Below are 16,305 nucleotides of genomic sequence, written 5' to 3'. Positions count from 1 at the left end.
GCTGAGCTTCTTCTCACTCATGATTCAGTCTTTAATGCCCTACACCAGGCTTCCCACAAATCCTGGGTTCTCTCCCAATATTCAACATGTGAATATGGGTCCTTTCTCTTGATGTTTATCCATTTTTATATTTGCTTCAACTTGTCCTTATATCCCTCTGTTTAGAGCAACAGTATTGACAATTAATACCTTTTTTCAGGTCAGGTGAAGTTGACCTCAATCCATTAAAGCATCAGAGGCCCTCTGCATCCAGTCCCTTGCATTTCTGTCACTGGGGCTGACACCCTCTAGTTGGGGGATGGAGGCTAAAATTCTGCAATGTCTCTAAGCAGGTCGATGGTTGCCCTAAGTAATAATGACAATAGACGATCTATTACCATAGCATGGCACAAATCTAAGCAGACTGAGGTTATATATTCTCTAATTCTCAGACTGGTAACATTTTTTTTTATTGGTAGTATGTGGTAGATTAAGATAAATTTGCTAACTTATTTTACCAAATAATGGTAAAATAATATCATCATCATAAAATAACGGCATAGGGACATTTTCATACCAAAAAGGTAGGAGAGCTAGAATCTCAGGATAAGAGACAACACATTTAGCTTCATGAAGAACTCACAAATCATCCTTATATTTCTTGTTCTGCAGAGGTCTGTGTGAGACCCTTCATCAAGCTCTTGCTCCAGGGCTGGCATTTGGAATCACCGCTCTGGGAGTTATAACATCATTTTTACACTTTTTGTCCTAGTATCCTTAACTCCTGCTGTGTTCAGAGCTGGAGAACTCCAGGTCTAAGAAGACGTGTGTATGAATTAACAATAAAGTTTCTCTGTACATCTGAACTGGAGCCAAGACTTATGAATCATTCTTTCTGGATATACTATTAAAAGCATTGAACGTGATATAATTAGGTATCATTTGGAATAGTGCATTGTTTTCGTAGTGGTTGGGATAACATGTTAATCCCAGGAAGTCTTAGTCTGGGAATAATTATGGAATCTTCAGTCAGCAGAGGGAAGTGCCTGATTGGATATCAAAAGTTACTGCGACCCATGGAGTTGTCATCTGCTGATGACCTTCCTATATGGCCAGTACATAATAAAAAAAACAACAACCAGGGCACCTGGGTGGCTCAGTGGGTTAAAGCCTCTGCCTTTGGCTCGGGTCATGATCCCAGGGTCCTGGGATCGAGCCCCGCATGGGGCTCTCCGCTCAGCGGGGAACCTGCTTTCCCTCTCTCTCTGCCGGCCTCTCTGCCTACTTGTGATCTCTGTCTGTCAAATAAATAAATAAAATCTTTAACAACAACCCTATTTTGAAATTTGGGCAGACATTACAAATGTCATTATTAAGTCAAAAGCATGTTACAAATAGAAAGCAAGGGATAGAAGGAAGGTAATAATATTTTTGAGTGTCTACTATGTATCAGATACCTGCAAGCAAACCAAATATCATTCACAATAAACCTGAAATTCTACTTAGTTATCCTTATTTAACAAGTGAGGGAGTTGAGGTGGAAGATAGAGAACTTGAATATGGTCACATAACTATAAAGTGGTAGAGTTTGAGCCTATTCAACTCCAAAACTATACTTTCTCTATAGTAATGCTAAAGAAAACAGAACCAAGACCTGGAGTCCCAATAACTTTTAGCATAGTATAACATAAACACAAATACTTGGAACTAAAAATACTTGCAGGTTAAAACTAGAGAAAAATATCTTAAACTGGGCAAGAATCATCTATGAAAAACCAACCGATAACACAATAGTTAATGCTGAAAAACTGAATGGTAGAACACAATTTCCTAAGATTGGGAACAAGGCAAAGAAGTTGGCTCTCATCATTTCTATTCAACAGTTCATTGGAGGTCTTAGCCAGGGCAATAAGGCAAGAAAAAGAAATAAAAGGCCTTAATATTGGAAAAGAAAAGCTAAAACTTTTTATTTATAGAGCAGTAAGATTAGAGAATCCTCAAAAATTTAGAAAAAAAAAACTATTAGAACTAATAAATGAATTTAGCAGGGTCACAGAATATAGTGTCACCATAAAAAAAAAATCTATTATGGGGTGCCTGGGTGGCTCAGTCTGTTAAATGTCTGACCTTGGCTCGGGTCATGATCTCGGGGTCTTGAGATCAAGCCCCACATTGGGTTCCTTGTTCACTGGGGAGTCTGCTTGCCCCTCTCCTCTTCTGCTGTCCCTCCCCCTGCTCATGCTATCTCTGTTTCTCTCTCAAATAAATAAATAAAATCTTTCAAAAATTAAAAATTAAAAAATCGATTGTATTTCTATATACCAGTGATGAAGCAGTGTAAAATAAAATGTAAAAACCAATACCACTTATTTTTATTATTATTATTATTTTTAAAGATTTTATTTATTTATTTGTCAGAGAGAGTGAGCACAGGCAGACAGAGAGGCAGGCAGAGGCAGAGGGAGAAGCAGGCTCCCTGCTGAGCAAGGAGCCCGATGTGGGACTCGATCTCAGGACACTGGGATCATGACCCGAGCTGAAGGCAGCCGCTTAACCAACTGAGCCACCCAGGCGTCCCACCAATACCATTTATCATAACATTAAAAATCTTGAAATACTTCCAGATAAATTTGACATAATACATTCAAGACCTATACATTGAAAAATATAAATATTGCTCAGGGAAATCAAAGAAACCTAAACAATTGGAGAAATATACTGTATTTATAAGTTCAAAGACTCAATGTTGTTAAGATGTCAAGTCTTCTCAGATTGATCTGTGGACTCAGTGAAATACCAGTTGCATATTTGTTGATGCCTTATTTGTAAAAGCTAAAAATTTTAAGCTTTATTAAATAAAATTTTATAAAATTTTTATTAAAAAATTTATTAAAAACTTATTTTAAATTTTTAATAAAATTTTATAAAATATAAAATTTATTATAAAATAAAATTAAAATTTTACTTTATTAAATAATTTCCTTAAATAGGAAATAATTAATTTCCTTAAATAATTTTATTAAATAATTTCCTTAAATAGGAAATTATTTCCTTAAATTTCCTTAAATTTAAATTTAAATTTCCTTAAATTTAAGGAAATTTCCTTAAATAGGAAATTCCTTAAATAGGAAATTACTTAATAGAGTAAGGCACTGTCAGCATTCTACCCACATAAGCTGGGACTTGCCATATCTCTGTATGCTGGCAGACTTCCAGCTGCTAACACCTGCACGTACTGACTAAGGACTTTCTCTGGCCACCAGACCTCTCTCTGCCCAGGTACATGGCAAGCCATAAGTACTAGGGAGTTAATGCTTCTCTGAAGCAGCCCTCAACCAATGGTAGATGAGGAACTAATGGATAAATACTTCAGCTCTCTTTAGATGAAGGGGTTATGCATTCATGTTATATATTGGCTCCTAGAGTTCCCCAGTGCACTTGAACTCTGGTTACCTACAGTGATGACTTGCTTAATGAAACACTCTTTACTGACTTCCTTTCTCTTCCTTGTCTCACTTCCCCACTTCCCTATTGGTATTTTCTGGAATTACTTCTCACTTGAAGTACCTGCACTTAAATTCTAGAATTCACTTTAGAATTCAGCATTTTTTTTTTTAAGATTTGTTTATTTATTTGAGAGAGAGAGAGCATAAGAGCGAGCATGAGTGGGAGGGGCAGAGGGAAAGGAGAACGAATCTCGAGCAGAATCTGTGCCAAGTGCAGAGCCTGACGTGGATGAGAGTCAAGGGAGATTTTCACTTAAATAGCAAAACTTGGAATTTGTAAAACAAAAATGTATTTGTGAATTATTTGTATTTTTAAAAGTAAGGGTTTTTTTAAAGATTTTATTTATTTATTTGACAGACAGAGAGATCACAAGTAGGCAGAGAGGCAGGCAGAGAGAGAGGAGGAAGCAGGCTCCCCACTGAGCAGAGAGCCTGATTTGGGGCTCGATCCTAGGACCCTGAGACCAGGACCCGAGCCAAAGGCAGAGGCTTAACCCACTGAGCCTCCCAGACGCCCCTAAAAGTAAGTTTAACATACTTTATAACCTAATGGATGAATTCAGTTTCCTTTAGCAAAAACAACAACAACAACAACAACAACACTGGGCACCAGGCAAGTGGAGAAAAATAAGAACAGAGTCTTCACCCTTAGGGAGCTCCCAGAGCTTCAGACAGGTAAACATCTATAATGCTGTGTGATGAACACCATGACAGAAATAAGCAGAAGAGACTGCGGGAATCCAGAAATGGGACCCAGCCAGCCATCTATCAGAAAAAATGTGGAAGAGCATCTGGGTGGCTCAGACGTTAAGTGTCAGCCTTCAACTCAGGGTCCTTGAGTGAGTGAGTGAGTGAGTGAGTGAGTGAGTTATTTATTTATTTATTTATTTGACAGAGATCACAGGTAGGCAGAGAGGCAGGTAGGGTGGGGGAGGGGTGGGAAGCAGGCTCCCCGCTGAGCAGAGAGCCCGATGCAGGGCTGAATCCCAGGACCCTGGGATCCTGACCTGAGCCGAAGGCAGAGGCTTTAACCCACTGAGCCACCCAGGTGGCCCAATAAATAAAATCCTAAAAAAAGAAAAAATAAGAAAACTTGGGGGTTTAGGTACACTTCAACCAAAATGAGTAGTGTTCAGTCAGCACAGATAAAGGCATAACAATTGAGAATGAAACAAATCAGGGTGCCTGCGTGGCTTAAATGGTTACGAGTCTGCCTTCCGCTCAGGTCGTGATCTTCCGGGTCCTGGGATCAAGCCCCACGTCAGGCTCCCAGCTCGGTGGGGAGTCTGCTTCTCCCTCTCCCTCCTCTGTCTCTACCTCCTGCTCATGCTTTTTCTCTCTATTTAAATGACTAAATAAAATCTTCAACAACAACGACAAAAAGAATGAAACAAATCAAGTGCTTGCCACCTGGTCAGAATAAAGATGGTTTTAACAGACAGGTCATGACATCCCTGGAAAGGTGTCCTGGAGCAGAGATTTATTGGTGTTTCTAGAGTCACCAGGAATTTCCAGTCAGTTACACTGGCACAATGACCCTGGCTCTTCTGTTCCCTTAGCAGCCTCCCCTCCATGCTGGTACTCCTAGCCACTCCATGCTCTGAGACTGGGCCCACAAGCGACCTTCCTTGGAAGAAGGCTTGCCTAGTGGAAGAAAATGTACTCGCTTGAGGAGGCAAGCATTACAATCTAGCTTCCTGTTGTATTTGTCACTGAAAGGCAATCAACTAGCCTGTTTCTTGCTTCTGGCCCTCATTATGAGGCTCCTTAGCTCAGAAGTCCCAAGTCTTGCTGCAGCCAATCTACTGGGAAATTCTTACTGACTAAAAATCCTGATGTAATGAACACTGTGATGCAATGCGCACTGGGTATTATATAAGACCAATGAATCAGAGTCTTGTACCTCTGCAACCAATAATACATGATATGTTAATTAAGTGAATTTAAATAATTAAAAAAAAAGAAATTGGGGAAGTAAAGATGTATCTGCCAGAAAAGTTTTGACCAAAAAACTCACTGAATGGGATCTTAAAAAAAAAAAATCCAAAAATAAAAAACATTAAATCCCTGATGTCCAGCTCGCACCCTATATCAATTAAATGGGGGTGGATTCCAGAAGTGGTCAGCTGCTACTTGACTCAGAAGACCCTATCGTGTATGTTTCTGTCCATCTCCACCTTCAGTGAAGTCATACTGGGAGAAAGTTTTCACACCACGAGAATGGGCTACAGATCAGGGCTTCTTTTTTTTTTCTTCCCCATCTTTCTTTCTGTATCAGGGAGATTGTATGATAATTGTCTTTCTCTGATTGACTTATTTAGCTTAGCGTACCATCCTCTATCTAGTTCCATCCACGTCATTGCAAATGGCAAGATTTCCTTTTTTGTTGGCTGTATAGTATTCCAGAGTGTGTGTGTGTGTGTGTGTGTGTGTGTCTATATATAGATATAGATATAAATATAGATATATATCTTGCATCTTCTTTCTTTCTAAAGAACCAATTGTTAAACATTTACCAGTACATCCCTGAAACCAGGCATCAGTAGTTTTTAAAGATCCCCAGGTAGTCCCAATGTGCGGCAAGGTTTGGGAAGCAGTCTTAGTCTTTGCTTGCACTGTGTTCAGTGCTGTTTTGGGGAACTTGGTTTCACTTACTAAACTCTAGGAATGGCTCCTTAAGGCTCAGGCCTCTTTCTAACCTGGAGACTTCTGGCAAGGGTAGCTTTTATTCTGTTCTGGAGGCTGAGATCTGTAATTCGATGTGTTCAGGGTGTATAGTTGGAAGTTTTGTGCAAGGCTCATTATTGCCTTTTAGTAAAAAGTATCTTATTGTATTTTGAGTCCAAGCTGAAAAGGGATCCACAGTACATTTCCTGTATGACATGAGGAAGCATCCCTTATATTATCATATGTCCTCATGTGTGTTATACATTTTTATATTGACTTAAGAAGTCAAAGGAATAAAGGGCATATACAAATATTAAATGTAACAATTTTATTACGTATTTTAAACCTTTATTTAAAAACCAATTTTAAGATAAAATATTCATTGCTGGGGCGCCTGGGTGGCTCAGTGGATTAAAGCCTCTGCCTTCGGTTCAGGTCATGATCCCAGGGTCCTGGAATCAAGCCCCGCATCAGGCTCTCTGCTCAGCAGGGAGCCTGCTTCCGCCTCTCTCTCTGCCTGCCTCTCTGCCTACTTGTGATCTCTGTCTGTCAAATAAATAAGTAAAATCTTTAAAAAAAAATATTCGTTGCTGACTCATTTGGGAAGGGGAAAATACTGGACATTGTCTGGCCCTCCTGGCCAGAGATATGTGGGTCAGGGCTAAGGTTTTGTCCTGGGGTTTGGAGATGGGACAAACATCCAACCCGGTGACTGAAAGACAGAGACGGGTAAGATGAAGCCAAAGTCCTCTAATGCATGCAACAGGAACTCTTGTGTAGTTTAGGTAGTGTTGTTGAGTTGAATGGAGGCCTAGCTGCAGGGAAAGAAGTCCAAGGCCTTCAGAGGAGAGACTGGACAACACATGAACTTGAATTTGGCTGGCTTTCTCCAAGTCCCCAGTTTGTTACCATGCCCCATCTTGTTCTTAGTTGCTATTGACTACTGACACCCTACTGAGCTGCAGACTGAGTCTTCCACTGTCCTGTCTGGCTTCCCTGGCTATGCCTCCCTGTCATTGATTGTGGACATGCTATTTATCCCACAGTATCACCAAATGCTGAAAGGCGCACAGCCTTGCTCACACTCTTTTATCAAGCCTCTGGCTTTACTTTGGCACTGACAGCTTTATGCCCTGTCACAAGGCTGATAAAGGGCCACACAAAAATAGATGAGGGGAAATGGGAGAAGCAATTTACAATTTATTAAGATTTAAGTATCATATTTCATCCCCCAACCCCAACTCCCCAAACTGAAGAGCGCTTGAAATGGAGACACCAAGAAAAAAAATTGATCAGTCAACAATGCATAGAGGTGGGAAGGAAGCTACCTGTCTTGCATGGTTTCTCTGTGTCAGGTACCGTACTAGGTATCATTCATTAGCATAGAAATGTATTTAATCCTCTCACTATCCCTTCAAAGTAGGTATTACTTTATATTTCAAAGTAAGTATTGCTACTCCCATTTCACAGATGAAGAAACTGAAGCCCGGAAGTGTTAGGGGCCCAAAGTCACATAGCTGAAAAGTTTCTCACAGCATCACATGTTTCAAGTAAATGTTGCAGACATTGCATGTCTAAGTTCTTCAGGGAAGGAGACATACGGAGAGCCTAGGGTAAGAGAAAGACTTCAAGAAAGACCTGAGGTTCCAGGAGCAGAGCCTTAAAAAGTGAACTGAACTTGGGTAGAAGAAGAAATAGAAGGATATTCCAGGCTTGTGGGAAAGGAGTCAGAGCATGGAGAAGGCACCACCCAGAAGTGGTCCTACCTGTCTGCCCCTAGGGGTTCGGATAACAAATACTGGGAAGATCTCATGGACTCAGTGTCAGAGGCCTTTGGCTGCCAGACTCCTAAATGGAAGCATTTCTACCTGTTCTTCCACATACTTCGTAGCATCACTTCCTTGGCCATCCCTTCCAGCTGTGCAGGGCAATGCGAAGACCATGACCCAGGGAGCTGGCCACTCCCTCTCTCTTTGAGGTTCAGATCAGTTACTTGGGTTTCCTAACTCTATTTCTTCATTTGCAGAATAGAATTTAGGGACTATTTATCACATGAAATAACAGGCGTTGAACACTCAGCTCTGCTGAATGTGAGTTGCTCCCATTGTGGTCCTTTAACACCACCCCCACCGCTCACCCTGGCCCAAGTTCTACAAAGTCTCCACAGACAACGCATGGGGGGGGAGCCAGTTCTTGGAAGAAAGGGAAGATCACCTCCCACTTCCTGTACATTCTATTCCTGCTTAAGCATTCTGATGTCCTGCTTGCTTTTTTAGGCTCTAAGTGCTATCCTGCTGACTCACTTCCGACTTCTCGTTCATCATGCTCAGCTCCTGAAAATGGAACAGAATGGAAAGGGCCGGATATTGTACTGTCTGGTGATGTGTTTAAGGGGAATTGGGTGTCTGTCAGGCCGGCCCCACGTGGATGGAATGCTGGGGACATGAACCAAGAAGTGCCCAGAGTGTATTTCTCATCTGACACTTAGGACACTTTGCCTTGGATTGTAATACTAATAATAACCACCCCTCTCAGTGTCACTGATGAGGAGCCAGGCAGGCCCCAGGCTATGTGCTTTCCATGGTTGTCAGTTTGAATCACCACAACTGGAGAAGTCAAGTATCTTCTCTATTTTATGAACAAGGAAATTCAGACTAAGATAGGTAAAGGAATTTGCCCAAGATCACAACATGTAAGGGACAGAGCAAGGATTCAAACCCATGATCAAGGGTCTAATATGGTAGCCACTAGCCACATGAGACTATTGAGCACTTGAAATGTGCCTAGTGTGACTGAGAAAATGGAATTTTTAATTCACTTGAAACATGTTGCAAATGCAAAATATACACCAGATTTTGAAGACTTAGAATCAGAGTATTTATCATATATATACATCTTTTTTTTACATTGATTTCATGTTTAACATGATGTTATTCTGGATATACTGGGTTAAGTAAAATATATTAAAATTGATCCTCCTTATTACTTTCAACTTTTTTTTTTAAGATTTTTATTTATTTATTTGACAGAGAGCGAGAAATCGTGAGACAGAGAACACAAGCAGAGGGAGTGGGAAAGGGAGTAACTGGCTCCCCTCAGAGCGGGGAACCCCATGTAGGGCTTGATCCTAGGACCCTGGGATCATGACCTGAGCTGAAGACAGATGCTTAATGACTGAGCCACCCAGGTACCCTACTTTTAACTTTTTAATGTGACCACTAGACTATTTAAAATTTCATATGTGGTTCTCATATTTCTATCAGAGAGCTATCTAAACCATGGACATTAAATGGTTACAAGCTAGTGATTTTAAAGATTTATTTCTTTATTTTAGAGAGAGAGAGTGAGCTGGGGGGGCAGGGACAGAGGGAGAGGGGGCAAAGGAGTCTTAAGCAGACTCTGCTGAGTATGGAGTTGGACACGTGGCTTGATCTCAGACTCTTGAGATCATGACCTGAGCTGAAATCAACAGTTGGACGCTTAACTGACTGAGCCACCCAGGTGACACAGATTTCTCAATATTTTTGATAAAATTTTTTGAGCATTAATTCCCAATTTACGTATTTTTGTTTATTTATAAGTTATATACATTATACTACACTGTATATTATGTATATTATAAAATAGACATTTAAAAAGATGAAATAGGGGTGTCTGGGTGGCTCAGTCAGTTAAGTGACTGACTCTTGGTTTTGGCTCAGATGGTGATCTCCAGTTATGAGATAAGCCCCGAGTAGGGCACTGGGCTCATCGAAGTTTGCTTCAGATTCCGTCCCCCTCTGCCCTTCCCCTCCAGCAGGCATATGCACGCTCTCTCTCTCAAATAAATTAATAAAATCTTTAAAGAAAGATGAAATAAAAAATAGGCAGAAATAGAAGTTGTACTAATTTCCTCCTGGTGCCTAATGGCTCGTTTTGTGCACCACTGGGGGTGTGCCCACACCATTTTGGGAACTCCTGCACCAGACTTAGAGCTCCTGAATGACAGAAACTCTGTTAGGCCATGTATCTTCCCTCCCTCATAGTTGGCCTTAGCATCATGCCTAGATATAGTTGGTGCTCAATAAATGTTTGTGGCAGGAATAAATAGTTCCTCACCTGCAATCATTTTCTGGTGGATTGGGTGTATTTCTTTATTTCACACATATTGAATACTTTCTAGGTGCTGAAAAGTAAACAAAGTTTAAGACTCAGCCCTTTTCTTCCAGGCCAATGCTTCTCAAACTTTAGTGTGTAAAAATCACCAGGAGGGCTTATGAAGCAGATTCCTGCCCATGAGATTCTGATTCAGTAGATCTGGGGTAGAACCCAAGACCCTGCATTTCTAAGAAGCTTCTAGGAAACTACCTTGGAGGAGGCTGATACACATTGGGAAATTGGAAAGATATCTTAAATATTATGTGAGGATGGGGATAGGGAAGGAAAATTAACATATTTTGAACTTTTACTACTTGCCAAGAACTTTTTTTTTTAAGATTTTATTTATTTGACAGGCAGAGATCTCAAGTAGTCAGAGAGGCAGGCAGAGAGAGAGGAGGAAGCAGGTTCCCTGCTGAGCAGAGAGCCTGATGCGGGACTTGATCCCGGGACCCTGGGATCATGACCTGAGATGAAGGCAGAGGCTTCAACCCACTGAGCCACCCAGGCGCCACTGCTAAGAACTTTTAAATACATGACCTCCTTTAACCCTCAACTCGATTTGATGAGGCACACTTTATTTTCATTTTCAGTTGAGACAGCTGAGACTGAGGAAGGTTAGTTAAACTGCCGAAGTCCCAGAGCTAGTAAATGGCAGAGCTTGCATTGGTATCCACCACACCAATAACTTGTGCAACTTCTTAGTAAGTGTCTCCACCTGGGGCGCCTGGGTGGCTCAGTGGGTTAAAGCCTCTGCCTTCGGCTCAGGTCATGGTTCCAGGGTTCTGGGATAGAGCCCCACATCGGGCTCTCTGTTTGGCGGGGAGCCTGCTTCCTCCCCTCTCTGTCTCTGCCCGCCTCTCTGCCTACTTGTGATCTCTGTCTGTCAAATAAATAAATAAAATATTTAAAAAAAAATAAGTGTCTCCACCTTTTTTTTTTTTACTTTTTATTTATTTATTTTTTAAAGATTTCATTCATTTGATGGAGAGAGAAATCACAAGTTGGCAGAGAGGCAGGCAGAGAGAGGGGGGAAGCAGACTCCCCGCTGAGCAGAGAGCCTGATGCGGGGCTTGATCCCAGGACCCTGAGATCATAACCTGAGACGAAGGCAGAGACTTAACCCAATGAGTCACCCAGGCGCCCCTATCTCCACCTTTTAAGACACTTCCCCAGGAACTGGGCATACAGCGCAGAGTGGGACAGACCAGCTTTCAGTCCTGGTCAGACTTAATAAACAATTAAAATATAGAGTTTTCAGTGCTACAAGGGAGGCAGTGCAGTAGAGATACATAACAGAGATACATACTCTACAACAAAGTCAGGAAAATTTTTCCAGAAAAAAAAGAAAAACATAAAATTTATGTGAAAAGTAAAATTCATCTGAATGATAGATTAAAAGAGTGGAGGGTGGATGGGGAGTGTTTGGGGCAAAAGATATGCATGAAGGCTTAGAAGCCACAGACTATTTGTGGAACTGAAAGTTCAGAAGGTCTGAAGTATAGAGGGTGGAGGTGATAGATAAGGTTATTGAGCAAGATGAGAACCAGATCTAACAGTGCAATTAATTGGCTTTTTTCAAAGGTGGGGGCGTGGTCAGACTTGTGTTTTTAAGAGATTGCTCTACTCTCAGTGGAGGATGGAATAGAGGGGTGCTAGCCTGCAGGCAGGGAGATACTAGTTAAAGATACTAGTGACATAAATTGGGGTACTAGTGTCCTAACTGGGGAGAAAGGGCAGTGTTTAGAAGTTTGTTGTTGTTTTTTAAAAAGATCTTTTTTTAAAAAAGATTTTTATTTATTTATTTGACAGAGAGAGACACAGCGAGAGAAGGAACACAGCACCGGAGTGAGAGAGGGAGAAGCAGGCTTCCTGTTGAGCAGGGAGCCCGATGCAGGACTCTATCCCAGGACCCTGGGATCATGACCCCAGCAGAAGGCAGACGCTTAAGGACTGAGCCACCCAGGCGCCCCTAAAAGATCTTATTTATTTATTTGACAGAGAGAGAAATTACAAGTAGGCAGAGAGGCAGGCAGAGAGAAGTGGGGTGCGGGGAGAAGCAGGCTCCCTGTTGAGCAGAGAGCCCAATGTGGGGCTGGATCCCAGGATCCTAAGATCATGACCTGAGCTGGAGGCAGTGGCTTAACCCACTGAGCCACTCAGGCACCCCTAGAAGTGTTTTAAAGTGTTTAAGACGTGATGATTGATTAGAAGGGAAGGAGTGGGCAGGCAAAGAGAAGTCAAAGCTGATCTCCAGGGTTTTGAGTGCAGTTTTCATAAAAATAAGGTTCTGGGAGCTTATTATTTCATATTTTAAAGGAAAATTCAAAGTAAGTGTGGTTATGTGATAGGGAAAAGATGTTATTTTAGTAAGATTTCAATGACGAAAACTCAGAAAATACAAGAGAAAATTACGATCTTTGTGGTTAAGTTTATTACTTATGTTGCTTTAGTTTGTATCAATAGCCTTATCATCCATTTGAGTGGAGAGGTGAATGCTGGAGACATCACCTCTTTTTGCCAAGATCAGGATTCGCCATGGAGGACCAGCCACAGGCTATGAACTACCCGTCTACTGAGTTTCTTCTGTGACTGTCTTGTTGGATAAGCTTGGACCTTGAGTTTCTGAAGTTCGACATCCCTTTTTGCTCCCCCTCTTTCTTCTCCACACTTGACTTAAGAAGGGATAAGACATGGCTCCCATCAATGGACCAGCGACGATTGGGACTCCGCCTTCTAAGTCTCAATCCCGCCCACCTCTCCTTAGACCACACCCCTTTAATTTGGCCCCGCCCCCAAAGAGGTCGTCTCTGATACGACAGAGAATTCTCCACAATCCTGACCTGTAGTAGACCTGAAGGGTGGGACCGAGATCAATCTTTTTTTCCATTTGTCAAATCAAGTGTCTATCTGGCCCCCGTCCCATCCCACTTCGTCTTCAAGCCAAGGATTGGTTGATCTGTTCTTGGTCTCCGGCTCATAATTGGTTCTTTTATTCCACCCTCTCTTCCAGCTTTTGCGGGCGGGATTAGCACGCAGCTTCCTGCTCCTGCCAAAAAAATAAAAGAAGAAAAAGAAAAGCGGAGAGAGGCGAAAGAAAATGTCACGGAGATCTTTGGGTTTTAATTCGCTTTTAGTCTTGTCGGTCAGGCCAAACTCTGCCTTTGATTGGTCTCTCTATCTGCCCATCCCGGATCGGGGGCGGGATTTCCCCAGGAGACCCACACCTTGTTGCCACTGGCCGAACAGTGCGCCTGTCTGAAGCTACGGGCCCAGGATTGGAGGCAGACGCAGACAGGTGGGCGTGGATTGGCTAGGGCAGCCGGTCAGTGTGAGGCGGGGGCGGGGCCTCGGTGGCTGGTTGCGCGTGTCCGCCGCTGGCTCCGCTCTATCCGGCTTTGCTAGGGGAGGTGAGTCCGGCCGCGGCGGCACCGGCGGCTGAGGAGGCGGCGGCTGAGGAGAAAGCGGCCGGCAGCGACTGAGGAGAAAGCGGCCGCGGGGACGGGAAGCCGGGTGGGGGGGAGGGGGGGAGACGGAGCAGCCTTGAGCCCTGCGGGGGCCGTCGCGCGGGGGGACCCACCCGCTCTCCCCCCCAACCCTCTTCAGCAGAAGCAGCCGGCGGCGGGGGCAGGAGTCAGCCCGCTTCCGACTGCACCCCGCCCGCCTCCCGGGGCTCCTATTCTTTGGCCCCGGGACCCTAACCTCATCCCGGGGCGGTTCCCTCTGTCTGGGCGTCCGAGTGTTGCCCACCTCTCTTTCATTCCTCCTTACCTTTACTTTGCCCCGGTTCTCTTTTCTCCTCTCCGTCCTGCCCTGTCGCCTGCTCTGCTTACCCTGTCCCTCCTGCCTCCTTCCCTGGCTCTTTTCTGTTCTGGAAAGTTTAGTACCCCCCTCCAATCAGGTCAGCCTGACTAGGAGTAGGGGGAGATGTAGGAAGGCCTGAGAGTTCGAGGGGGGGGAAGCTGGTTTCCCTAAAAATTTTCCCCCCATCTTTATAATTGGGGTGGTTGGAATTTTTTTTTATTTAATTTTTTTTTTTATAAAATTGTATTTTTGAGGAGGTGGTAGGTGTTTAGAAAAGGATGTGGGAATGGAAGGGGTAGATGAGTCAAACCTCTTACAAGATTCCAAAGGTGGCGTGTTACCTGATCCTTTTCGTGTGTGGAGTTCAGGGGGTCGGGAGGTTTGGCCTTTATTCCCACATTCAAAGTTGGAACCTCCCCCCAATTAAGGATGGAGTTTTAGTACCCACTTGTGGCAGGAAACCTGGGGGGAAGGGGTCCCTTTTCCTTTTTCTTTTCTTTTCCTTTTTCCTTTCCTTTTTCTTTTTCTTTTTCTTCTTTTTTTCTTTTCTTTTCTTTCTTTTTTTTTTTTTTTTTGGCAGTCCACTCCCTTCCACACACGCTCACCCCAAAACTAAACACCAAGATCCTCTAACTTGTTTGGATTGACTGATGAAGACATAAAGCCAGTTACGCTCCATGTTTTTTGAGGTGGAGTGAGTGGTTTTTCTTCATTTTTAAATGGCCAAATGACAGCTTGACCCAGTTTGCTTTCCCATCAAAGGGCATTTTTTTGAATGTCTCTTTGTGGTGCAAGAGCCAACGCAAAAATGATGGCGGCTTACAATGGCGGTACATCTGCAGCAGCAGCAGGTCACCACCACCACCATCACCACCACCTTCCGCACCTCCCTCCTCCTCACCTTCACCACCACCACCACCCTCAACACCATCTTCATCCGGGGTCTGCTGCCGCTGTCCACCCTGTACAGCAGCATACCTCTTCGGCAGCTGCGGCAGCCGCAGCCGCGGCCGCAGCTGCAGCCATGTTAAACCCTGGGCAACAACAGCCATATTTCCCATCACCTGCACCGGGTCAGGCTCCTGGACCAGCTGCAGCAGCCCCAGCTCAGGTACAGGCTGCCGCAGCTGCTACAGTTAAGGCGCACCACCATCAACACTCGCATCATCCACAGCAGCAGCTGGATATTGAGCCGGATAGACCTATTGGATATGGAGCCTTTGGTGTTGTCTGGTGAGTATCAAAAGAAGAACGCAACTTCTCGTGGTTTCTTCTCATGGTTGTGATTGGGCGCGTCAACAAGTCATGCTTCTCTCCATGTTGACCGAAGTGGAGCGCGTCAACTGAAGGAAGCCACCCTCAACCAGAGGCCCAGTGTGTTGGCTGGCTGGGCTTATGTTTTCGAGTCCTGGGAAATCATGGGAGAGAACACCCTCTGAGGATTCACACACATGTTTGCTGTCTACCCGACTTTTGGTTTAGAACCTAAGCAAGCCACTGAATATAGGATAATTGGGTGGATGTATGAAATGTGTATTGCTACAGACCTTGGTCGTCTCTTAGGTTGGATGGAGTTTGAATCAGTTGCTCAATTGCTGCAGATGTCACAGATGACCCAAACTTGATTCCTTATAATAGTCTTGTCATTGGGTCATACTCTGCATAAGTACTTCACTCTCCTTTTTCCCCGTGATCTTGATCCCCAGAAGGAAGATAGGGTTCATACTTGAACCAGTTAAGTCATTGCTTGAGTGGTTTATTTTAAATCATAAAGCTACAGTTGGGAAGTATGTAGCTTGAGCTTTTTGATAAGAATGCATTAAATATAGCATCACACATGAGTACCACAAATGAGGTCAGTAGACTGTAGCTATGCCGTGGCCCACATTCTGTGTAATGTTCTAGTGTCATTTAGTGTCTCTTAAGTTGCTGTTATCCCTTGGTGGGTTGCTGAAGTAGTATACTTTTTAAACACATGAAACTGCTTCACTTTGGCTAGTGCTAGGGTATTTTTAAAAGTCTTGAGTGCTTCTTAAATGCCACATTTTGTCTATTTGCTCTTCTTAGTAGTCTGTAATAAAATGAATTTATCATTGTAGGGCCTGTTGCTGTCAAAACTAGAACAAACTGAATTTTTTTCTCAAGGGTTAAGTAATCTGGTGTGGACAAATGAATTAATGTTTTCAGTGCATTCAAAAATAGATTCTTGTTA

At 43.2% G+C, this 16,305-nt stretch overlaps 1 protein-coding gene across 1 annotated transcript in view; it reads left to right on the top strand.

Annotated features, from left to right (window-relative positions):
• Positions 1-13,840: 13,840 nt before the first annotated feature.
• Positions 13,841-16,305, top strand: part of NLK (nemo like kinase) — a 168,952-nt gene continuing 166,487 nt past the window's right edge. The window contains exon 1 of the mRNA XM_044248332.1: positions 13,841-15,326. Coding sequence (XP_044104267.1) covers positions 14,869-15,326 — 458 coding nt within the window. The 5' untranslated portion in view covers positions 13,841-14,868. The remainder of the gene's footprint in view (positions 15,327-16,305) is intronic.

This window comes from Neovison vison, chromosome 5 (assembly GCF_020171115.1).
Source record: "Neovison vison isolate M4711 chromosome 5, ASM_NN_V1, whole genome shotgun sequence".
Taxonomy (NCBI): domain Eukaryota; kingdom Metazoa; phylum Chordata; class Mammalia; order Carnivora; family Mustelidae; genus Neogale; species Neogale vison.
This window is presented reverse-complemented; position numbering and strand designations above follow the sequence as displayed.